We start from the raw sequence: 25113 nt of genomic DNA, 5'->3' as shown, positions 1-25113 counted from the left end.
TACAAAATTTAAGAATACCCAGATAGTCAAATGCACTGTGGTCGCTTCTTAATTTAAGGAAATGTACAGAGCCTGCAATATTGCTGTAAAATTTACTTGTTCTGACCACTTATCCCCATCCCCTCACTGGACTGGATTTAGTCTGACTCTTCTCCTTGCCAGAACTGAACCCTCCAGACCCTAACACCAACCCTCCCCAGTCCCAGCTGGACTAAAATATAACCTAAACACTTACCTGCAGGCCTTGTGCTCTTGCACCCTGGCACACCTGCACCACTCAATCTGGCAACCTACCCACCTGACACCTTAACAACCTGGTATTCTATCACCACCCCAGCTAGAACCCTACCCAGCTGACCCACTATTACATGATAGCTTAGCACCCTACTGAGCTGGCACCCTACCCCTGCCACAGGTAGATGGGAAAGTGAATAGCAAAGAGGACAAAAAGGGTCTACAAAGATTAGATTAGATTAGATTACTTACAGTGTGGAAACAGGCCCTTCGGCCCAACAAGTCCACACCGCCCCACCGAAGCGCAACCCACACCATACCCCTAACCTAACACTACGGGCAATTTAGCATGGCCTGCACATCTTTGGACTGTGGGAGGAAACCGGAGCACCCGGAGGAAACCCACGCAGACACGGGGAGAACATGCAAACTCCACACAGTCAGTCACCGGAGATGGGCATTGAACCCGGGTCTCTGGCGCTGTGAGGCAGCATTGCTAACCACTGTGCCACTGTGCCGCCCAAATAGGTATAGGTAGGATATAGGTAGGTCAAGGGAGTGGGAAAAGATCTAACAAATGGAGTACAATGTGGGAAAGTGGGAAATTGTCCATTTTGGTAGAAAGAATTTTTAAGAGCATATTATCTAAATGGTGAGATGCAGAGAGATATGGGTAGTGCTAGTGCATGAATTGCAGGAGGTTAGTTTACATGTACAACAAGTAATTGGGAGAGTTAATTTATGTTATCTTTTATTGCAAGGGGAACTGAATGCAAGAGTGGGGAGGTTATGTTTCAACAAGACAGGCATTAGTGAGACTGCATCTTGAGTACTGTGTACAGGACTAGTCACTATTTTTGGAGCAATGTTAAATGCATTGGAAGCAGTTTAGTGCTATTGTACGTGGAGCTCAAGGGGTACACCGAAGGATAGAGGACACTGTACGGTGCTTACAGCATTACTGGTCAGGGAGGTGGGAGTGTTACCAAGAATAAATGAGTGTTGCATGTAATGCTGAAAATGGCAGAGAATACTCTTGGTGGTAGATAGGTACAGAGAGAAGACTCTGACATTTGTCTTGGCCAAGCAGAGAAAGTTATTGCTGTTCTTTCTGCATTGCTGGCCATTCCTCTATACCCTGGGGACAGTAGTAAACCAGGTGGCAACCTTGTCCACTCTGGTGGTGGCATGGCCTCCTCTACTTGGGTTCCTCAGCACCTCTAAATCCCTGTCAGAGACTTGCAAGTGCCATTGTCCCTTCTCTGACATGTTCACATTCTGTCTGTTAACTAACAAGGCATCTTTAGAATGGCAGTGCTTATCCAGATTCAGAAGGGACTTTTAAATTTGTGCAGATGCAAGGGAAATTAGTGTTTCACAGAAATCTAGTGAGTTGTTCTGGAAATTGTGCATGGTCAGATGAGGTGGAAGTCAGACATGAGAGATGCCATAGAGGCAGAGTGGGCAATTGATATTGCAAGTTTTGTAATGTTCGACGCAACTCTGGTTTCGCCAAAAAGTACGACTTAGCCCCAAATTAAAAATCAAACGTAAGTTCTCAGTGATCCACTTTTTAGATCTGTAGTCATAACTAGCTGGGGTTTTATTGAATTCATAGACTCCTCATGAAGAAGCAAAATACTGCCAATACAAGGAATCCCTTTGGCCCACAATGTTGTGTTGAGCATTAATCTTAATCTAAGATCAACTTAACCTACACACCCCTCAATTTACTGCCATCCGTGTGCTTGTCCAGCACTTGCTTAGATATGAAAGCTGAAAATGTGTTCCTGGAAAAGCACAGCAGGTCAGGCAGCATCCAAGGAGCAGGAGAATCAACGTTTCGGGCATGAGCCCTTCTTCAGGAAACTTAGAAACTTGCTTAGATATCCCTAATGACTTTGACTGTACTACCACCACTTGCATTGCATTCCACGCACCCACCACTCTCTGCAAAAAGAACCTACTTCTGACCCTCTATCTTCCTCCAATCACCTTAGAATTATGACCCCTCATGACAGTAATTTCTGCTGCGGGGAAAAGTCTCTGGCTATCTACTGTATCTATGCCTTTCATTACCTTGTTCATCTCTATCAAGTCACCTCTCTTCCTTCTTCTCTCCAGTGTGAAAAGACCTGGCTCACTCAACCTCTCTTCGTAAAACGAGCCCTCCAATCCAAGCAGCATCTTGGTAAATCTCCTCTGCACCCTTTCTAAAGCAACTACATCCTTCCTATAATGAGGCAACCAGAACTGGACATAATATTCCAAGTGTGGTCTAACCAGAGTTTTATATAGCTGCAGCAAATCCTCGCTGCTCTTAAACTCAATCCCCCTGTTAATAAAAGCCAAAATACTACACGCCTTCTTAACAACCCTATCTACTTGGGTAGCAACTTTGAGGGATCTATGTACGTGGACCCCAAGATCCTACTGTTCCTCCACACTGTCAAGACTCCTGTCTTTAGTCCTGTATTCAGCATTCAAATTCAACCTTCCAGAATGAATCACTCCACATTTATCCAGGTTGAACTCCATCTGCCACTTCTCAGCCCAGCTCTGCATCCTGTCAGTGTCTTGTTGTAGCCTGTGACAGCCCTGGACACTCTCTACAACACCAGCGATCTTTGTGTCATCAGCAAACTTACTAACCCCTCCTTCCACTACTTCATCCAAGTCATTTACAAGAACTGCAAAGAGCAGAGTCCCAAGAACAGATCCCTGCGTGACACCATTGGTCGCCAACCTTCAGGCAGAATACTTTCCATCCACTACCATTTGCTGTCTTTCGGCCAGACTGCCAAATTTACCTGTATCCCATACCTCCTAACTTTCTGAATAAGCCTGCCTACCATGAGGAACCATATCAAATTGGGACAGTCAACATGGCTTTGTGCATGGGAAATCATGTCTCACGAACTTGATTAAGGCGGAGTGGTGGATCTATATGGACTTCATTAGGCATTTGACAAGACTCCCCATGGGAGACTGGTTAGCAAGGTTAGATCTCATGGAATACAGGGGGTTTTCCTTTATTGGTCACAGTATTGAGTCCAGGAGTTGGGAGGTCATGTTGTGGTTGTAAAGACATTGGTTAGGCCAGTTTTGGAATATAATATGCAGTTTTGGTCTCATTCCTATTGCAAGAAAGGGTTCAGAAAAGATTTACCAAGGATATTGCCAGGGTTGAAGGATTTTGAGCTAGAGGGAGAGGTTGAATAAGTTAGGGCTGTTTTCCCTGGAGTGGTGGAGTTCAGAATGAGAGGACTTAAGTTTAGGGTGAGAGGTGAAAGATAGAAAAAGATCTAAGGGACAACTTTTTCATGCAGAGAGTGGTACGTGTACGGAACGAGCTGCCAGAGGAATTGGTGGAGACTGGTACAATTGCAACATTTAAAAGGCATTTCGATGGGTATATGGTTTGGAGGGATATGGGCTGGATGCTGGCCGGTGGGACGAGATTGGGTTGGGATATCTGGCCAGCATGGACGAGTTGGACCAAAGGGTCTGTTTCTGTGCTGTACATCTCTATGACTCTATAACTAGCCATTTGGATACAGAAATGGCTCGAAGGTGATGGTGGAGGGTTGTTTTTCAAACTGGAGGCCTGTGACCAGTGGAGTGCCACAAGATTCGGTGCTGGGTCCACTACTTTTCATCATTTATATAAATGATTTGGATGTGAACATAGGAGGAATAGTTAGTAAGTTTGCAGATGGTAAGATCCTCAGGCATGTTGCTGAACAAAGAGACCTTGAAGTGCAGGCTCATAGCTCCTTGAAAGTAGAGTTGCAGGAGCTGGGATAGTGAAAAAGGCATTTGGTATGCTTTCTTTACTGGTCAGAAAATTGAATATAGGAGCTGGGAGGTCATGTTGCGGCTGTACAGGACATTGGTTAGGCCACTGTTGGAATATTGTATGCAATTCTGGTCTCCTTCCTATTGGAAGGATGTCGTTAAACTTGAAAGGGTTCAGAAAAGATTTACAAGGATGTAACCAGGGTTGGAGGATTTGAGCTATAGGGAGAGGTTGAATAGGCTGGGGCTGTTTTCCCTGGATCGTCGGAGGCTGAGGGGTGTCCTTTGTGGAGGTTTATAAAATCATGATAGGATAGATAGATGGGGTGGGGGTGGGGGGATTAGATTAGATTAGATTACTTACAGTGTGGAAACAGGCCCTTCGGCCCAACAAATCCACACCGCCCCGCTGAAGTGCAACCCACCCATACCCCTACATCTACCCCTTACCTAACACTACAGGCAATTTAGCATGGCCAATTCACCTGACCTGCACATCTTTGGACTGTGGGAGGAAACCGGAGCACCCGGAGGAAACCCACGCAGACACGGGGAGAACGTGCAAACTCCACACAGTCAGTTGCCTGAGGCGGGAATTGAACCCGGGTCTCTGGTGCTGTGAGGCAGCAGTGCTAACCACTGTGCCACCGTGTCGCCCACGGGGTTTAAGGTGAGAGGGGAAAGATATAAAAGAGACCCAAGGGGCAACTTTTTACGCACAGGGTGGTGTATGTACATCTCTATGACTCTAAATGCCTTACTGAAATCCATGTACACCACACCCACTTCATCAACTTGTCTCATCACATCCTCAAAGAACTCAATAAGGCTTGAGGCATGATCTGCCCTGCACAAAGCCAGCCTGATAATCTTTAATCAAACTATGTTTTTCCAAATAGTCATAAATCCGATCTCTCTCTCAGAATCCTTTTCAGTACCTTGCTCACCACAGACGTAAGACTGACCTGGTGTGTAATTCTGAGGGATTTCCCTATTCCCTTTCTTGAACAAAGGAACAACATTCGCCTCCCTCCAAGCATCTGGTACTACTCCTGTGGAGAGTGGGGATGTAAAGATTATTGCCAGAGGCGCAGCAATCTCATTCTTCACTTCCTGTAGTAACCTTGGATATAGCAGGTTTGGCCCTGGGGACTTATCTATCTTGATGTTTCCCAGAATTTCCAGCAGATCCACTTTCTTAATATCAATCTGTTCAAGCCTATTATCCTGGTCACAGTATTCTCACTATTAACAAGGTCCCCCTCTCTCGTAAATATTGAAGCATAAAACTCATTTAGGGCCTCCCTTACCTCTTCAGACTCCAAGCACAAGTTCCCTCCACTGTTCCTGATCGGCCCTACCCTCTCTCTGATCATCCTCTTATTCCTCACATAAATGTAGAACGTCTTTGGGTTTTCCCTCATCCCTCCTGTCAAGGCTTTTTGCTCTCCTCAGTCCATTTCTGAGTTATTTCCTAGCTACCCTGTAATTCTCTAAAGCTGTGCCAGATCCTTGCTTCCTCATCCTTAAGCAAGCATCTGGGGAGTTTCTTGCAGCCACGGCTTTGGTAGTTGTCTATTTTTGTGATTGCGTTAATTGGCACATACAGCAATGCAGGGAATCTGTGAACGTGCATATAGGCACTAAATGAGCGAGAGGTAAAACAGCAAGCAAGAAGCAATCTTGAGATGCAACCAATCCAGTCTGCAAACCTGGGATTGGTCCCTGTGTGAAAAGTGGAGCCAGTGTGTCATTTCAGTGCTAGTTGCTTGTGTGCCTTTAAAGCAAGTCTGTGCTCTTAGAGCGCTCTGCAAGTGAATAGAAGTGCCTAGATGCTGGGATTAGTTGGCTGATACCACATTACGATGTCTGTGGAGGAAAGGTGTGTGCACCTAGTGCCCATTAATTGAACCCTGAACTGTAGTTTGGTGGTGGGTAACATGGAGGTTTTTTTTGGAGTAGGCAGTAAACTGAGTCTGCCAGGAATACACTCTGGTTTCCTTATTGTGTTTTCCTGACTTTAAGCTTGTTTGATGAGTTAGCTAAGATGAGAGGCTGAATATTAATGAGCTGGTTATGTGTTAACAAGTCATTTAACAAGCAGCAGTTTCCATTAATTGGCATCTTACTGCTGCCTAGTAAGAATCACTCTCTGCTGCTTGTGAAAAACATTAAGTCATGGAGTGATTTGATCTTGACATCAAAAGAGCCTTAGTGGACCTCTTGTTGGATTCTTCCACACATCTCACCATAGGGCAGGTTGCTCAGACCTTTTTAAGATTCTGCTCTGTTACCTTAAAATGTAAACATTGGGTGTGGAAAATGGTGAACAAAGGTGCTTCCACGGAAGCAGAGAGCTCACTGTCATTGGGTAGATTGCAATTAGCAATGCAACTTGGATATACTGATTCTATGGCTACCTATTTGAATAGGATTCCTGAAGAAGGGCTTATGCCCAAAATGTCGATTCTCCTGTTCCTTGGATGCTGCCTGACCTGCTGCGCTTTTCCAGCAACACATTTTCAGTTCTGATCTCCAGCATCTGCAGTCCTCACTTTCTCCTCCTACCTATGTGAATAGTACAACAGCACATAGATTTAAAAAAAGCTTTGATCTTAATCATTGAAAAGCTAGTTAATTAAATTGCTCTCTTGTATGACCTGTTATTAGCAACAGCAGTCAGCCATTCAGCCTGTTGAACCCACTCCACCATTCAATTAGATAATGACTGATCATTTAATGTAATGCCACTTTCCTGCTTTCTAATACTATTTTATATCATGTTCTTTTATGTCATTAGTCTCCTGAAACATATTAATTTCTGTCTTGACTTGCTCAATTATAGAGTTTTCACTACCCTCAGAGTTAGAAAATTCTAAAGATTCACCACTCTGAGTAGAGAAATCCATTCTCACCTCAGTCTAAATATCCCAACCCTCATTCTGAACTATATGGCCTTGTTCTAGATTCATAAGCTAGGAATCATCATCCAATTTACATCCACCCTGTTGCGTCCTATAAGGAATTTGGGGGTTTCAATGAGATTACCTTTCATTCTTTGAAGCTATAGATAATACAAACTATGGAGTTCAATGTAGCTAAGTGTGAGGTGATTCACTTTGGTAAGAGTAATAAAAAGATGGGGTACTGGGCTAATGGTCGGATACTTGGTAGTGTGGAAGAGCAGAGGGATCTTGGTGTCCATGTACACAGATCTCTGAAAGTTGCCACCCAGGTAAATAGTGCAGTGAAGAAGGCATATGGCGTACTGGCTTTTATTGGTAGAGGAATTGAGTTCCGGAGTCCTGAGGTCATGCTGCAGTTGTATAAGACTCTGGTGTGGCCGCATCTGGAATATTGTGTGCAGTTTTGGTCGCCATACTATAGGAAGGATGTGGAGGCACTGGAACGGGTGCAGAGGAAGTTTACCAGGATGTTGCCTGGTATGGTAGGAAGATCCTATGAGGAAAGGCTGAGGCACTTGGGGTTGTTTTCATTGGAGAAAAGAAGGTTTAGGGGTGACTTGATAGAGGTGTACAAGATGATTAGGGGGTTAGATAGGGTTGACAGTGAGAACCTTTTTCCACGTATGGAGTCAGCTATTACAAGGGGGCATAGCTTTAAATTAAGGGGGGGTAGATATCGGACTGATGTTAGGGGTAGGTTCTTCACTCAGCGAGTCGTAAGTTCATGGAATGCCCTGCCAGTAGCAGTAGTGGACTCTCCCTCTTTATGGGTATTTAAGCGGGCATTGGATAGGTATATGGAGGATAGTGGGTTAGTGTAGGTTAGGTGGGCTTTGATCGGCGCAACATCGAGGGCCGAAGGGCCTGTACTGCGCTGTAATGTTCTATGTTCTAAATTCAATTTCCCCAATCTCTCCTAATAAGGAAGTCTCACTATTCCAGAACTGTCTGGTGAACTTCCAGTGCACTCTCCTGATGATGAGTATATCCTTCCTTTGATTAGGTGATTAAAAAATATTATACAGATGTGATGTCATCAGGACTACATACAATTGGAACAAGTTAGTTTTACTCAGATCCCTTTATAATGAAGGCCAGCATAGCATTTGTTTTCTTAGAGTTATAGAGATGTACAGCACGGAAACAGACCCTTCGGTCTAACTCGTCCATGCCGACCCAAATATCCCAACCCAATCCATGCCACCTGCCAGCACCTGGCCCATATCCCTCCAAAACCTTCCTATTCATATACCCATCCAGATGCCTTTTAAATGTTGCAATTGTACCTCCACCACTTCCTCTGGCAGCTCATTCCATACACGTACCCCCCCCACATGAAAAAGTTGCCACTGAGGTCTCTTTTATATCTTTCCCCTCTCACCCTATATCTATGTTCTCTAGTTCTGGACTCCCCACCCTAGGGAAGAGACTTTGTCTATTTATCCTATCCATGCCCCTCATAATTTTATAAACCTCTATAAAGTCCCTCCTCAGCTTCCGACGATCCAGGGAAAACAGCCCCAGCCTATTCAACCTCTCCCTGTAGCTCAAATCCTCCAACGCTGGCAACATCCATGTAAATCTTTTCTGAACTCTTTCAAGTTTTACAACATCTTTCTGATAGGAAGGAGACCAGAACTGCACTCAATATTCCAAAGGTGGCCTAACCAATGTCCTGTACAGCTGCAACATGACCTCCCAACTCCTGTACTCAATACTTTGACCAATAAAAGAAAGCATACCAAACGCCGCCTTCACTATCCTATCTACCTGTGACTCCACTTTCTAGGAGCTATGAACCTGCACTCCAAGGTGTCTTTGTCCAGCAACACTCCCTAGGACCTTATCATTAAGTGTATAAGTCCTGTTAAGATTTGCTTTCCCAAAATGCAGCACTTCTCATTTTATATGTTAATTAATTCCCAGTGCATTATTGGTATCTTACTCCTCATCTCACACACTCTAATTTTGTCTGTTAGCCTTCCATGTGGAATCTTATCAAAAGCCTTCCAAAAATCCAAAACTATTGGTTTCTCTTATCTGTTACACGCAATACCCACAAAAAACTCTAGATTTCCCTTTGATGAACCCAGTTTGACTCTGCCCAATTTTATCATTCTTTTCTAAATGTTGTTACAACCAAATTTGGAATGGTGGTTTGGCGCTCATTTTAATTCCCTTTCTGTCAGTTGCAACAAATATTTTTATTTCTTTATAGAATGCTGCTATCACACTTAATTTTGACTGGTGTGATGTTTTAATTGAAGAAACCAGTTCAAGGCTTTATTGAATGAAAGAGAGACATTTTATTATCTACTAACCAAAAATGAAAAAATACATCAAACACATGGACACGCACACAAACTCCTGAGTTTCAGCAGTTCTATTGCTTTGTATTTCTAAGCAACGTTCTGTGGCATCTTCTATCAAGACATATGCAAAGTGATGGCTTAGCTTCTCCTCCATTTCTCTGTTTTCAACTATAAGTTCTTCTGTCTCCACCTATAATGGGCTCACATTTGTTCTTATCTAATCTTTTCCTTTTCGCAAATTGCAAACCTATTACAGTCTTCGTAAGTTTCTCACTAGCTTGTGTTCAAATTCTACTTTCTCTGCCATTGTAAGCTTTTTGGCCATCCTTTCTTGGGTTCTAAATTGTTCTCAATCCTTAGGCCACCATTTTTTTTTGTTGCCGAGCTTGTAAACTTTGATATAGTGTCGTTTTAAATGCATTTAATTTCTCACAGTTGATTCACCTTGTGGTTTGTGTGTTTGTGCATTAGAGGAATGTGTATCTCTTTCGTACCATGCATTATTTATTTAAACATGAGTTATTGCCTGTCTAATATCAAAGCTTTTAGTGTATTTTCCAATCCACCTTCATAATTTCCTTTGTTATGAATTAAGGCCAATGAACCCAGGGTGTGGATAGGTATGTGGGACTGGGATATTATGGCCATTAACAGAGAAATGGCTAAGGGAGGTAGCTTAATGTGCCAGGATACAGGTCCTTTAGGCAGGACAGAGGTGGTGGAAAGAGGGGGTGCGTTTACATTTTTGAGTAAGGGGAGTATCACAGCAGAAATCACAAATAAAATAGCAGAAGGATCATCCAGTGAGGCTTTGTGAGTGGAGCTAAGAAATAAGAAGAGGATGGTGAAATTATTGGGGTTGTACTATAGACCCCCAAATAGCCAATGGGAATTAGATGAACAAATATGCAGAGAGATCGGGAGACTTGCAGGAGCAATAGGGTTATATAGATAAGGATTTTCCTAATAGAGACTGAGACTGCCATAGCGTTAAAGGCTTAGATGAGTTGGAATTTGCTTTGTGTGTTCAGGAAAGTTTTTTCAAGCAGTATATAGAGGGTCCTAAATGGGAAGGTGAAAAACTCTACCTACTCTTGGGAAATAGGGCAGGACAGGTGATGGAGGTGACAGTGGGGGAGCACTTTGGGACCAGTGACCATAGTTCTGTTAATTTTGAAATAGTTATGGAGAGGGACAAAACTGCTCCACAGGTTTGAGTTCTAAATTGGGGCAAGACAATCTTTGATAGAATTAGATAGGATCTTGCAGGGGTTGATTGGAGTAGTTTGTTTGCAGACATAGGGACCTCTGGCAAGTGGGAGGCCTTTAGCAGTGAGATAGTTGGAGTCAAGATCTATATATTCCACTGAGGGTGAAGGGCAAGGGTGGCAGGAATAGGAACAGTGGCTGGCAAGACATACTGATGCTTTGACCAGAAAAAAGAAGGGGGATCATAGAAATGTATACGATCATGATAGGCGTAGATAGGGTGAATGCACTCAGTCTTTTTCCCGCGGTTGGGGAATCAAGGACTAGAGGTCATCAGTTTCAGGTTAGAGGGGAAAGAATAAATGGGAAACCTGAGGGGCAACATTTTTACACAGGGTGGTACGAATATGGAATGAACTACCAGCGGAAGTGGTTGAAGTGGGTACATTAATAACATTTAAAAGGCATTTGGACAAATACATGGATAGAAAGAGTTCAGAAGAATATGAGCCAAGTGCAGGAAAGTTGGGTTAGTGTCGATGGACATTTTGGTCGGCATGGACCAGTTAGTGTTGAAAGGCCTGTCTTCATGTTGTAGGACTCTGCTTCAATGACTCTTGTTTCAGAATGAACTATATTGCATTTGAGCATCATGTGAAATCATATGATGGTCACTGTTCCCTGAGGCTTCTTTGATATTCCCCTTTCATATTTACAAATTCTGTCTTTCTCTGCTTGAAGTTCTCTCTGTCTTGTGGTTATGTTTCATAAGATTGTTTACACTTAATATAACTCTTCCAATGCAACTATTAAGGATAATATCAACTTGGAATTACAATACTGACATGTGCATCATATGAATTCAGTGTCCATAGTCTGTTTGTGTAGAGTCATCAGCAATTACTTTTTTCTAGTATGGAAAAATAAAATTCAACCAGAAGCAGTTTCATGATATTTTCACATTAATGTGGTATAATTCTTTGCAATGACCAATATTTGTTTTGCATAAATATTAACCAATACATGTCACTTCTTGTTACAGAGCACAACTTCAGCATTAAAATCATTTCCACTAATTGGCCAGTTATTGGGCAGACTGTGTTGGAATCCATTTGTTGTAGCAGATGGTAAGTTTATAAAGATCTTCAGGCAAAATTGTTTTTCTTCAGAAGCTATTTATGAACTAGAAGCTTGAAAGTCAGAAGGAAACTGATTATTTCAAAGAATTAGCATTGTTTACAATATAACATTTTAATCACGATGCTTTTATTGTCTTTAAACTCTTGCCTTTAATTAAATGTAAATCACATTTTTCAAATACTGAATATTGTAATTAGTCATTTGTAAAATGTGATTGCTTGGAGAGGTGATAACTAGCTCACTGCGAGTATGCTGCTTCAAGTGGAGTCAAGTATTTTCACGTACTAATATCAGCTTTATTAAATTCTCTGTGCTTGATTCAATGTAAGAACATTTCCTGTAATTCTGCAAAGATGAATTGTGGAAGAAGGCTGCTTGCTTTTGGTCAGAAAAATCAATTAAAGATACTTTGAACTAGAATATGTTAGTTACATGTAGCTAACAACAGTTTTGTCCATTCACCTGACTCAAACGATGTTCGTTTTTCTCTCTACAGATGTTGCCAGACCTGCTGTGTTTCTCCAGCATTTGTTTTTGAACAAACTTCATAATGTTATTAGCCCTAATATGTATTATTGTTGACTGATTACATTTTTGTTATTACACATCCTTAAATCCATAGACACGACCTTGATGCAATCCCCTGTTAAGGGCAGACTCACTACAGGCCTTAACAGCGTTCTTTGGTATCATTTTGCAAATCTCACATCTAATACGTATCTCTTCTACAGACTTCTAGTATTCCTCATCCATTATTCCTGTCTCCTTTACTAAACTTTGTCATCTTTTGGAAGTTGAAACTACCCATGTAGTTTTAATGCAATTCTAAATTTCTGTCTCTGAGACTATGTTCAAAATAAAGGGTAATCTTCTGGGAATCCTTAAAATTCTGGAAAAGTCCCACAGATTTGGAAAACTGCTAATGTAATGCCTTTATGTAAAAAGGGAGGGGAACAAAACACCGATAACTATAGGCCAGTTAGATTAACATATGTTATTGAGAAAATGTTCTGTTCTATTATATGACTCATCAATTTTTATAAATGCACCATAGAAAGCATCGTATCCACATGCATCACAGCTTGTTGTGGTAACTGTTCTGATGTAGACTGCAAGAACATACAGAGAGCTGTGGAGAGCCCAGTTCAACCAGCCTTCCTTCCATTGAATCCATTTATACTTACTGCTGCCTCAGGAAAGCAGTCAACATAATCAAAGACCCCTCCTACCCCTGTTATACTCTTCTTCACCCTCTTCCATAGGCCAGAAAATAGAAAAGTTTTAAAACAGGTAGTAGCAGATTTACAAACAGCTTCTTTCCTGCTGTTATCAGACTTATGAATGACCTTCTCATATATTACACTTGATCTTTCTCTGTTGCTGTAACACATTCTGTGTTGTATTCTATTATCCTGATGTACTTATGTAAGTTTGTGATTTGTCTGGTTAGCATGCAAAACAGTACATTTCGCTGTATCACTGTTTATGTATCAATAATAAATCAAATCAAATAGATTAATGGTGTGCCACAGGGGTCAGTGATGGGGCTGCAATTATTTACAACATATATTAATAACTTGGATAAGGAAAGTGAATGTATTATAGCCCAATTGTGGATGCATAAAAATAGGTGAGAAAGCAGACGGTGAGGATGATGCACAGTCCATTAAGTGAATGGACAAAACTTGGCAAATGAAATATAATAAATGAGAGGGTATCACATTTTTCAGGAAGAGTAGAGCATCTGAATATTATTTAATAGAGAAAGACTGCAGAATGCTCCAGTACAGAGGAATTTGGGAGACCTCTTCCATGAATCACAAAAAGACCATAAGATATAGGAGGAGAAAGTGAGGACGACTTGATGTAGGGTTTATGCCCGAAACGTCAATTCTCCTGCTCCTCAGGTGCTGCCTGACCTGCTGTGCTTTTCCAGCAACACACGCTCAACATAAGATATAGATGCAGAATTAGGCCATTCAGACCATCGAGTCTGATCACCCATTCAATTATGGCTGATATGTTTCTCAGCCCCGTTCTCCTGCCTTCTCCCTGTAACCTTTGATTCTCTTTTTAATCGAAAATCTATTTATCTCTGTCGTATGATTCGGCCTCCATTACCTTCCAAAACTTATCTTTCCAAAACTTCTCGCAATATTCCAAATTCGTGTTGACCAGAGCCTTATGCAGCCTGAGCAGTACTTCCCTGCTCTTGTTGTTTCCTAGCCTCTTGAAATGAATGCCAGCATTGCATTTGCTTTCCTAACCACCAACTGAACTTGTATGTTAACCTTAAAAGAACCTTAACTATGACTCCTTAGTCCCCTTGTGCTTCAGATTTCTGAAATCTTTCATCATTTAGAAAACTTTTTACACCTCTATTCTTCCTACCAAAATGTATAAGGTCACACTTACCTCACATTGTATTCTATCTGCCACTTATTTGCCCACTCAGCTAATATGTCCAAGTCCTTTTGCAGCCTGCCTGCTTCCTCAATACTCTCCGTCTCTTCACCAATCTTTGCATCGTCTGCAAACTTAGTCCAGATTGTTAATGTAGAACATGAATAGTTGCAGTCCCAACACTGACCCCTGTGTAACTCCACTTGTCACTGGCTTCCATCCTGAAAAAGGCCCCTTTAAAGTTAGTTTTTGTCTTCTGCCAGTCAGCCAGTCCTCCATCCATTCCAGTATCTTGATCCTCACCATGGACTGTTTCTTATTTAGCAGCCTCCTATGTCGCACCTTGTCGAAGGCCTTCTGGAAATCCAAATAGATCATGTCCACTGGTTCTCCTTTGTCTAATTTGCTTGTTACCTTCTCAAAGAATTCTAAGAGATTTGTCAGGCATGACCTCCCCTTGACGAAGCTGTGCTAACTCCACTCTATTTTACCATGCACTTCCAAGTACTCTGCAATCTCATCTTTAGCAATGAACTCAAATCTTACCGATGACCGAGGTCAGGCTAACCAGTCTATAGTTTCCTGCCTTCTATCTCCTTCCTTTCTTAAACAGGGGTCTTGCATTAGCTGCATTGCAATCCTCTAGGACCCTCTCTGACTCCAGTGACTCCTGAAAGATCAGCATCAATGCCTCTACAATTTCCCTGACTATCTCCTTCATAATACAGAGGTGCAGTCCATTTGGTCTGGGTGGTTTAATCACCTTCAGATATTTCAACTTGCCCAGCATCACTTTCTTAATGATGGTCACTAACTCACCTCTCCCCTCGACTCTCTTGAAGTTCTGGTATGTTGTGGTGTCTTCCTCTATGAAAACTTCTTCAGTTCCTCTGCCATTTCTTTGTTCCCCATTACTACTTCTTCATCCTCGTTTTCTCGTGGCCCAATGTCCATTCTTGCCTCTCCCTTACTTTTTGAATATCTACAAAAACTCTTCCAGGCTTCTATGATATTGCTAGCTAGCTCACTCTCATATTTCATCATCTTCCACTTTGTTCTTTTTTTAAATGTCCTCTGCTGGCTTTTAAAGGCTTCACAATAATCTTCACCATGCTTGTGTACTTTTTCATTTGCTTTTATGCTGTCCCTGAATTACCTTGTCAGCCATGTTATCTCTCCTTTATATCATTCTTCTTTGGGATGAATTTCTGCTGTGCCTCTTGAATTGACCCCAGAACCTCCTGCCTTTGCTGCTTGACTGTCTTCCATGCAAGGCTTCCCTGGCCAGCTCTTCCCTTGTGTCTTTGTTGTTACAATTACTCAATTGTAATTCTGTTAGAACTGATTCAGCATTTTTCTCAAACTGTGGGAGGAATTGTATGATATTAGGATCACTGCCTCTTAGATGCCCCTTCACTTTAAGCTCCTTAAACAAGCCTCATTATACATCACTAAATCCAGAATTGCTTGTTCTCCAGTGGGCCGTGTGACTAGCTGCTCCAAAAAAAACCATGTCGTAGACATTCTACAAATTCCTTTTCTTGGGATCCGCTACCAACCTCATTTTCTCAGTCTATCTACAAGTTGAAGTCCCCCATGACTATTGTAAAACCATCTTTCTTGCGTGCCTTTTCTATCTCCTAACTTGTTTTCTTCCCCATATCCTGATTACCACTAGGAGGGCTGTACGTAACTCACTTTCTCCCTTTGCAGTTCCTCATCTCTAGCCACACAGATTCAAGCTTTCCGACTCTGTCACTTCTTGCTATCAATGTAATTTCATTTCTTATTAATGAGGCAACTCCACATCCTTTACTCATCTACCTATCCCCTCAACAGGACATGTATTCTTGGATATTTATTTCCCAGCCCTGATGCCCTTGCAGCCATATCTCTATGATACCCATGACATCATAACAAGCAATGTGCACTAGAAGCTCATTGACCTTGTTTTTATGGACTTTGTGCATTTAAGTACAAGACCTTCAGTCCCGCGTTGACAACACCTCCCCCCTTACCATAGTTGTTCCCTTATCTGCTGTGTCTGGAGATAGATTCCTGACCCTTTCCATACTCTCTGTACAATTATTTGTTCTTGAAACTTTAAACTCTGGTGAGTCCTCCCCCATTTTAAATCCTTCCATAGTTCTCTTTGCAGCTGAACCTCTCTCCACCCCACTATTTAGTTTAAAGTCCTATGCACAGCCTTAATTATGTGGTTGACAAGGATTCTGGTCCCAACCTGAATTTGGTGGAGCCAGTTCCTTTGGAACAGCTCCCTCCTGCCCCAGTACTGGTGCCAATGTCCCATTAATTTGAATCTGCTTCTTCCACACCAGTTTTGGAGCCATGCATTTATCTCTTTTATCTTGTTGACCCTGTGGCAAGTTGCTCATGCTCAGGTATTAATCTAGAGATGATTTATCTTTTTGGTTATGCTTTTTAAATTTAGCCCTAGCTGTTTACATTCCTTCAGCAGAATCTTTTTCTTCATTCTACCAATATAGTTGGTATCTTTGTGGACCACAACAACTGGATTTTTCTCCTCCCACTTGAAATTCCTCTGCAGCCCTCATGAGAAATCCTGAATCTGGGCACGAGACAGGCAACGCAACCTTCAGGACTCTCACTCCTGGCCACAGAACAGTGTCTATTCCCCTGATTATACTATCCCCCAATCAGCCATTACATTTCTCTTTTCTTTCCCCACTCTTGAATGGCTCCCTGTACCATAGTGCTACGATCAGTTTGCTCATCCTACCTGGACCCGTCCCCCCCAACTCTCGTCCACACAGGGAGCAAGAATAATCTTAGATAAGTTCAAGGGCTGAGGCTCCTTCACAACCACCTCCTGAATCCCTCTACCTGCCTCGCACATAGTGGCACCCTTCCGTTCCTGACCACTGACTGAATTTGAGGTATTTATTAAGAGGTGTGACTGCCTCCTGAATCACTGAGTCCAGTGTAACTCTCCCCCTCCCTGATGCGTCGCAGTGTTCAAAGCTCAGATTGCAGCTCATCAGCTCTGAGCTAGAGTTCCTCAAGCAACCAACACTTGCAACAAATGTGGTCACTATGAAACATAATGGGGTCCACCAGCTCCCACTTCATGCAGTTACAGCGCAATGCCTGGTTTGGCACGTTTATTTTAATTATTTAGTTCTTAATTTGATTTTAAAAATTTCGGACTGGTCTTTTAGTTTGTAGCATGCAATATTTCCCTTATTTACCTTCTGAAAGAATCTATAATGAATGGTCAAATTAACAGTTATCACCAAGGAACTTAACCTGTGATGTTACTCTTATGCTGGGTCTTTGCTTTTGGACTTCTGTTATCCTGAAAAAACCTCTTACAAATTTTGAGCCAGAAGAAGAAAGCAAACAAAAAACACTTTGTTTCCCATTGCACCAAATTGTCACATTACCACCAAATTCCCTGAACTATATTGGTTGGCATAGTAGCTCCATTGTTAGCACTGCAGACTCAGTGCTAGAGACCAGGCTTCGATTCCAGCCTCAGGTGGTTTGCCTGTGTGGAGATTGCATGTTTTCCCTGTGTCCATATGGGTTTCTGCTGGGTGCCCTAGTTTCCTCCCAGTGTCCAAATATGTGCAGGTTTGATGGATTGGCCATACAAAATTGTCCAATAGTGTCCAGGGATATACAGGCTAAGTGGTTTGGCCACATTAAATGTGCAGTTATGGCGATGCTCTTTGGAGTGTTGTTGCAGATGAGCCAAATGGCCGCCTCCTGAATTGTAGGGCTGATTCTATGATTCTTCTATGACACTTGGGCTGTGTCTCACTTTGGATGGGAAGTCTCCTTCCTGACTTTGCTAAGCTAACTGATGTTGCATTCAAGTTCAGTGAGTAATAGGGAAGGCAATGGAATGCTGGCCTTTATTTTGAAGTCTATAAAAGTAGGAAGCGTTTGCTAAAACTATACACAGAGACTGGTCTGACCACGGTTGAAATACCGTGAACAGTTTTGGGTCTTTTATCTGCATAAAGATCCACTAGCATTGGACAAAGTTAAAAATCACACTACACCAGGTCACAGTCCAACAGGTTTATTTGGAAGAACTAGATTTTGAATCTGTAGAATCTGCTCCATAACCACCTGAAGAAGCGCGCTTCGAAAGCTAGTGATTCCAAATAAACCCGTTGGACTAAAAACTGGTGTTGTGATTTTTAACTTTGTCCACCCCAGTCCAATACCAGCACCTCCAAATAATGATTAGCATTGGAGACACTCCAGAGAAGATTTACTTCAATAGCACCAGCTATGGAGGGACTGTCTAATGAGGAGAGGTTGAGTAGGTTGGGCCTCTACTCATCAAATATGAAAAATAATCTTATTGAACTACATAAGGTTGTTGGTGGACTTAACAGGGTACGTGAACAAAGATTGTTTCCCCTTATGGGAGAATCTGAGATCAGAGGGCATAATTCCCAATATGGGATTGCCTTTCTAAGACTTGAGATCTCTCAGGGACTGGGATTTTGTGGAATTCTTCACTGCAGAGAGCTTGTTGAGTTTGTGCCATGAAATATTTGCAAGGCTAAGACAGACTTTTTTTTTTAGCAAGGGAATTGAGGGTTTTGAAGAAAAGTAGGAAACTGGAATTGAAGATTATCAGATCAGCCATGATCTTATTGAATGGAAGAGCAGACTTGATGGGCTGAATTGCTGACTTCTGTTCCTATGTCGGTCACTGAATACAGTGACATCCTGATTCTATAAATTGCAACTCTACAGAATTTCTAAATGCAGTAGCTTTGTCATTTTGCATGTCCATTTTCATTTGCACTTTCTGTATTGCTGACTTACTGAATGACAGTGATGTTTTAGCGAATCCTATATCCACACTGACAAGCTGACTTTTGGCTATTTTACAAAGAATGACCACTCTTCTTGAAGATTTTAGTTTGTACTACCATCACCAAACCTGAATTTTTTTTAGCTTTTTACCGATTCTTATTACTTTGAATCTGAACAACATTTTAGTTAGTCTATTTCACACTTCAGCTGCATAATATTGCACAATTGAAAGATTCTTCCATCAACACATCCAACACGCTGGCCTGAAACTAATTGTAACCAATACAATGCCTTCTTTTCTATTCATATTTCCACCTTCTTCCTCTAAATCTTCTGTTTCATACTTAATATACTATAAACTATTAAGTATATAATTAAGACATCAACTCACCACTTCCTAAGAATTTCAGTATTGAATTCTCTTCATTTATCAGTTATCAAAAGCATTTCTGTCCTCATTTCTCCTAGTAGAAATTCTTCTCTCAAACTCTTACCTGAGACCTGTACCCAGATGGTTTCCTTGTTAAGATTGTGTATTCCATCTGCTATCGGGGCTGGTAATTCTATTTGTGCCTCAAGCACTGCTGGAAACGATTGTTCTCTCCATGGACTTTTTTCAGTGCTTCCAATATGTGAACTTATTTGATTCCAATCATAACTAGAAATCTGTTAAAACTTGTTTCCTTAGCAAGGTCTAACAACATAAATGCCTGCGCAGATGGAGGAAAATTTCAAATACAATTTCTTCAGTCTTGTACACACTTTACTGAATTATATTATGTTCTGTTCTATGGTACTATCTTCTATAGCTAAGGTTTAGTTCAAATCTTTAAAATATGTAGGGAGGTGCCCCCAGTTGCAGCTCCATGTGTGTAGGAATGGCTTCTTTTGGAGATCCCTCCTTACAGAGCCCACTTGGCCTCCTTAATTGGATGATGAGTGCACTCACTGGTTACTAATGGATACACAAGGCCAGAATTAATATTGGGTGCCTGCAACTAACACACAACACTATTGGGACCAGTATTTGACCACAATATCCAGGACCCAATTCAAAACACAAAATCTTGCCCTATATTTTGAAGCAACGTTCCTCAAGTTAAAGTTAGACTAATTGTTATGTAATTCTGAGATTTTTGACTCCCATAGAACCCCTACAGTGTGTAAGCTGGCATTCAGCCCATTAAGTCTGCATCGACCTCCAAAGAGCATCCCACCCAGACCTATCCCCAACCTTGGAGTCCTGTATTTCCCATTGCCAATCCACCTAACCTGTACATCTTTGGACTGTGGGAGGAAACCGGAGCACCAGGAGAAAACCTATGCAGGCCTGAGGAGAATATGCAAATTCCACGCAGTTGCATGAGGTTGGAATTGAACCTAGGTTCCTGGTGCTGTGAGGCAGCAGTGCTAACCACTGAGCCATCGTGTCATCCTATTCTTCTTAAATAGAGACAGCTAGAATATCCAGTATTACCTAGAACATGAAAAACAGCTTAAACGTCAATGAGCTGATAATCACATGATTAGACAGTTTGCATATCACAGTCCCTTTTCTTTTGCCAGATTATTAATGGTATATTGTTAATTTTTGTTAGTCATAAACTTGGTGTCCAAGATCTGTTTTTTGTCAAGTCTCGTTAGAAACAATTAAACAATTTTGAAGCTCACTGCGGTATGACTCCAGTAATAATGAGGCTGATTTGGTTTGGCTTTCTATTCGTGTTGTAAAAATACATTCCTCAGTCATTTCCAACACTTCTCCCCTTGCTATGGCATCCCACCATTCAAGCACAGGATATGACATTTAGGCCCTTTACCCTGCTCTCTTCTCACTGTCCAACGCCATACATACTTCCTTCCAGGTGAAACAGTGATTTATCTGGACAACCTTTACTTCAGAATATTGCTTCTCCTCATGTGGTCACTTCAATACTGTGTGAACAAGATCAATAATAAATTAACATTTGCGAATGTAGATTTTAAAGTGGAGCACAGATAGATCTATGGTTTCAGTTCTGTGAAGGCACACGATTTTTAAAAATAAAGTGGTCTGAAAGACGTTTGAAAGTGTGAATTAAATACATAGATCCCTGAAGGTGTCAGTATAGATAGGGTGGTGAAGAAGCCTGGTGGGAGTGGGGTTTAGACTATAGGAGCAAGAAAGTCTTGTTACAACTTTATAAAACATTGGTTAGGCTACAGACAGAATACTGTGTGCTGTTCTGATCATCATACTATTACAAAGATGTGATTGTCCTGGAAAGGGTGCAGAGGAGATTCATTAGGATGATTCCTGGAATGAAAAGTGTCAGTTGTGAGGATGGACTGTATCAGCTGAGCTTGTTTTCCTTGGAGCAGAGACAGGGGGTCTGTGAATGAATTACACTAATTTATGTGAGGTATAGACTGAGTAAATGTGAGAATCTTTCCCCATGGCAGACATATCTAAGACCAAAGGGCATAAGTTTAAGGTGAAGAATTAATGGTTTAGAAGAAATCTGAGAAAAAAAAACTTTTCCATCCAGAGGATTAGAAATATGGAACATGCTGCCTGAGAGGATAACAGAGACAAGTGCTCTAGCAACATTTAAAAAGCATCTGAATGAGTACTTAACATGTCAGAGCACAGGCTATGGACCAATTGCAAGTAAACAGAACTTAGTGTAATTTGGTGTTGGTTGGTTGACAGAGACCTGGTGGATTCTGGATTAGTGGTGCTGGAAGAGCACAGCAGTTCAGGCAGCATCCAAGGAGCAGCGAAATCGACGTTTTGGGCAAAAGCCCTTCATCAGGAATAAAGGCTTTATTCCTGATGAAGGGCTTTTGCCCGAAACGTCGATTTCGCTGCTACTTGGATGCTGCCTGAACTGCTGTGCTCTTCCAGCACCATTAATCCAGAAACTGGTTTCCAGCATCTGCAGTCATTGTTTTTACCTTAGAGACCTGGTGGGCCAAAGGGCCTGTTTCTATGCTGTATGGCTCAATGATATCATTTCCAAGAAGGCATATGGTTGAAATTATATATAAAGCAGGATACTTGTGACATTAATTGGTGAAGTATTTACAAAGTTGCACCTTTGTGGTGTACAGGGAAAACAACCAGCAACCACCAGTGGGTTTCCATTCAAAGTCGGGTTTCAGATCAGAAGAGGCTGGATTTCAGTGCAGAAAAAACTGTTTCACTTCAGCAGAGGCAGGTTATTTTTCAGAATCTCCAGATTGTTGTGAGAGTTTGTAGAAGGTTCTAAGCTGTCAGTACTGAATAGATGTTTAGACTGTCAGAACCAGAAATAAATTTCTAGGCCATCAGAACTGGAAGGGAAGTCAGGTCATCACAACAGAAAAGAGGCAGTTAAGTAAGAAATGAAAGAGCTAAAATAAGAGTGACATCACTGGGATTGAGTTTCTCTAAAGGATATAACAGGGAACAAGGTCAAATCTTTCTTTTGTGAAAATAAAATGAGGCGGAGAAACTCTATAGGTTTTTAAAGCTGTAGATGGAGTGGGATGGGAGTGAATGAAGCAGTCAGAGTAAAATACAAAGATACCGCTGGGCAATGAGAATGGTGGGCAGGGAGGGATAGAAATATAAAATGTGTCTAAATGTTAGCTGTGAAAGGAGAAAATGGATTCGCTTGCTGACAGCAAAGTCAATAAAACCCAAACAAATCAAGAAACAGTGTGGAAAGGGGGGAGTGTGATGTAAGAAAAATGATGTGAAGTTGTGGAACTTAATTCAGTATAGAGCCGAAGAAGCTGTCAAGTGCCTAAGCAGAAAATGAGGTGGTCGACTTCCAGCTTGCATTGAGCTTTGGTCCAGGTAGCGGGTCCAGAACAAATGTTAAGTCTGAGAACAAGGTGATTTACTGAAATGACTAGCAACTGAAGGTCAGGGTCATTCTTACAGGCACAGTGGAAATGATCTACAAAGCGATCACAGAGACTGTATTTGGTCTCGCCAGTGTTGGGGAGAATGCAGACTGTTATGTTCTCCATTGTTCTTACATTCTCTCTCTCTCCTCTCGCTCTCTCTCCCTCTCTCTCCCTCTCTTTCTTTTTGTCTCTTTCCCTTTACCTTACTTCTGCAAGAGCTGTGTCTTGTTTATTTTGACCTTAGTAGTGACAACCCTTTCATATCTTAACTTACATCCATTTTACATTTTTTCCTCTTTTTCCACTATTAACAACTGCATTGTCTTTTGCCTCTGGATGTCCTCCTATGTCAAAAGTATATAACAAGAAGAAACATTTTCTAAGTCCTTACAGTTCTGAAGAAGATCATGCTAGACTTGAAATGTTTATTCTGTTTCTCTTCCTACAGGTGCTGCTGACCTGCAGAGTTTCTCCAGCATTCTTGTTTGTTTCATTCCTTTCTTGTAGGGGAATGAAAACAACACACAACACTCAGATATGGTCTCACTTCAGCCCTGGATAGCTGTTGTACGTGATCCCAACTTTAATTCTCCACCTTGCTTTCATTCTGAGCTCTCTGTCCTGTACCCCTTCCAGCCTTCAAATGAAGCTCGGTGTGAGTTCAAAGAACTGAACGTCATTCGTATATTCCAGGCTAACAGTTATGTTCACTCCTTTTAGATTGTAATCTCTGTCCTCCATCAATTCCTTTCTCTTTAGTGCTTTTATTTTTTTTATTTTTCTCTCTCTTTTAGATTTTAGATGACAGCTGTTCATAATACTCCCATTCACACTTTCTTCATATAGACATTGTGTTTCCTTACTTGTTCCATTAGTACTCTTTGTCCTTGAACCACAAATTCTCTTGTTATTAAATCTTTCCTGCCTTCCGCCCTCCAGTCCCATTATCACCTACTTAAAACTATTAAGTCTGTAACTTGTCCCAGTTCTGTTCAGAGGTCAATTACCCAAAATATTAATTCTATTTCTTATAGTTGCTGCCAGATCGGCTGAGTATTTCCAGTGTTTTCTGTTTTTAATTCAGGGTTCAATTGCTTGTTGTGATTTGCTTTTGAATCAGAATTTAGATGTATTTGTCATACCTACTCAACTGATTTAAAACATTCTACATTAGTCTAACTGAGTAATATCTGTTGACCATTCTGTCATCAGGGCTTTTTAGCTCACCTCATTGATATTGGGCTAAGTGGATCTAATGCTGTCTACTCAGAATTCTCTTTCTGTTTAAAAAAAAGTCCAAATAATTGAAGATGCTGGAAATCCAAACAAAATCAGAAATTGCTGGAGAAACTGAGCAGGTCTGGCAGCATTTGTAGAGAAAAAGCTGAGAAACTTCAAAGTTCTGAAGAAAGGTCACAAAATGTTAACTCTGCTTTCTCTTCACAGATGCTGCCAGATCTGCTGAATTTCTTCAACAATTTCTGATTGTATTTCTCTTGCTGCAGCCTGGATTGGAATAGTCCATACTTGTAATCTGTTAGTGCTGAAAGTGATTCAGATAGCCATTTTCATGTGAATAGACAACCAAAGTGGCTGTTTAAGAATCTGTTCATTGTTCAGATTTTAATCGTACAATTGATGTGGATGTTGTTATTACTGAGTCATACATCTGTTAATAAAAATAGATATAATTTTTAGGTAATTACAATTAAGATTTTGGTTTAGCCAGTATTTAGTTAATCTGAGTTGAAATGTAAATAATAAACCTATAATCTAGTTGTTTTCACTGTGACAAATATGCAACTGTTCAAGGCAACCAGAATTTCTGAATATGGTCATGATTTATGTTAAAATATTCTAATTCATATTGTTCAAATAAACCCTAAGAGACTGTCAACCTACCATAAAACTCTAGTGCTCTGATGCGCTTTGCTGTAGTTACTTACAAATTTCAGTCCACTATATTGGTACTGAGAACCTTACTACTGTTTGTTAATACAGAGGACAGCCAACAGTACCTATTACAGTGTCTGTGGTGTTTATACAGTGCAGAACCTGAGAATGCTGTGGAACTGAAGGCCAATGAGTGGATACAGGTAAGATTATCTGTCTCTTTGAGCTTGTGAAGGATTGTGATTGGAAATATGTTTAAAACTCCACCAGTAATTTTTGTAGGGATTCTGTCGCATTTGCACTATAACTTAAGATCAGTGGTGATTTGAATGGAATGACAATTTCCAAGGTTTTGGCTGAAAATAATAGGAAGCAATTGGGGAACTATACCTGGAATTTTAAAATACACCTTAAGGATTTAATTACTATCCAAATTTGCAATCCATTCCTCTCTTTGCAAA

At 41.2% G+C, this 25113-nt stretch overlaps 1 protein-coding gene across 3 annotated transcripts in view; it reads left to right on the top strand.

Moving 5' to 3' along the window:
• The window catches only part of fancc (FA complementation group C), a 193228-nt gene that overhangs the window by 52520 nt on the left and 115595 nt on the right, over nucleotides 1-25113 (top strand). For all 3 annotated transcript variants that reach the window (XM_072586004.1, XM_072585993.1, XM_072585984.1), the window contains exons 3-4: nucleotides 11562-11646; nucleotides 24761-24855. In XM_072586004.1, coding sequence (XP_072442105.1) covers nucleotides 11562-11646; nucleotides 24761-24855 — 180 coding nt within the window. The remainder of the gene's footprint in view (nucleotides 1-11561; nucleotides 11647-24760; nucleotides 24856-25113) is intronic.

This window comes from Chiloscyllium punctatum, chromosome 2 (genome assembly GCF_047496795.1).
Source record: "Chiloscyllium punctatum isolate Juve2018m chromosome 2, sChiPun1.3, whole genome shotgun sequence".
In the NCBI taxonomy this organism is placed as follows: domain Eukaryota; kingdom Metazoa; phylum Chordata; class Chondrichthyes; order Orectolobiformes; family Hemiscylliidae; genus Chiloscyllium; species Chiloscyllium punctatum.
The sequence above is the reverse complement of the archived record's forward strand: the minus strand, read 5'-3'. Positions and strand labels throughout refer to the sequence as shown.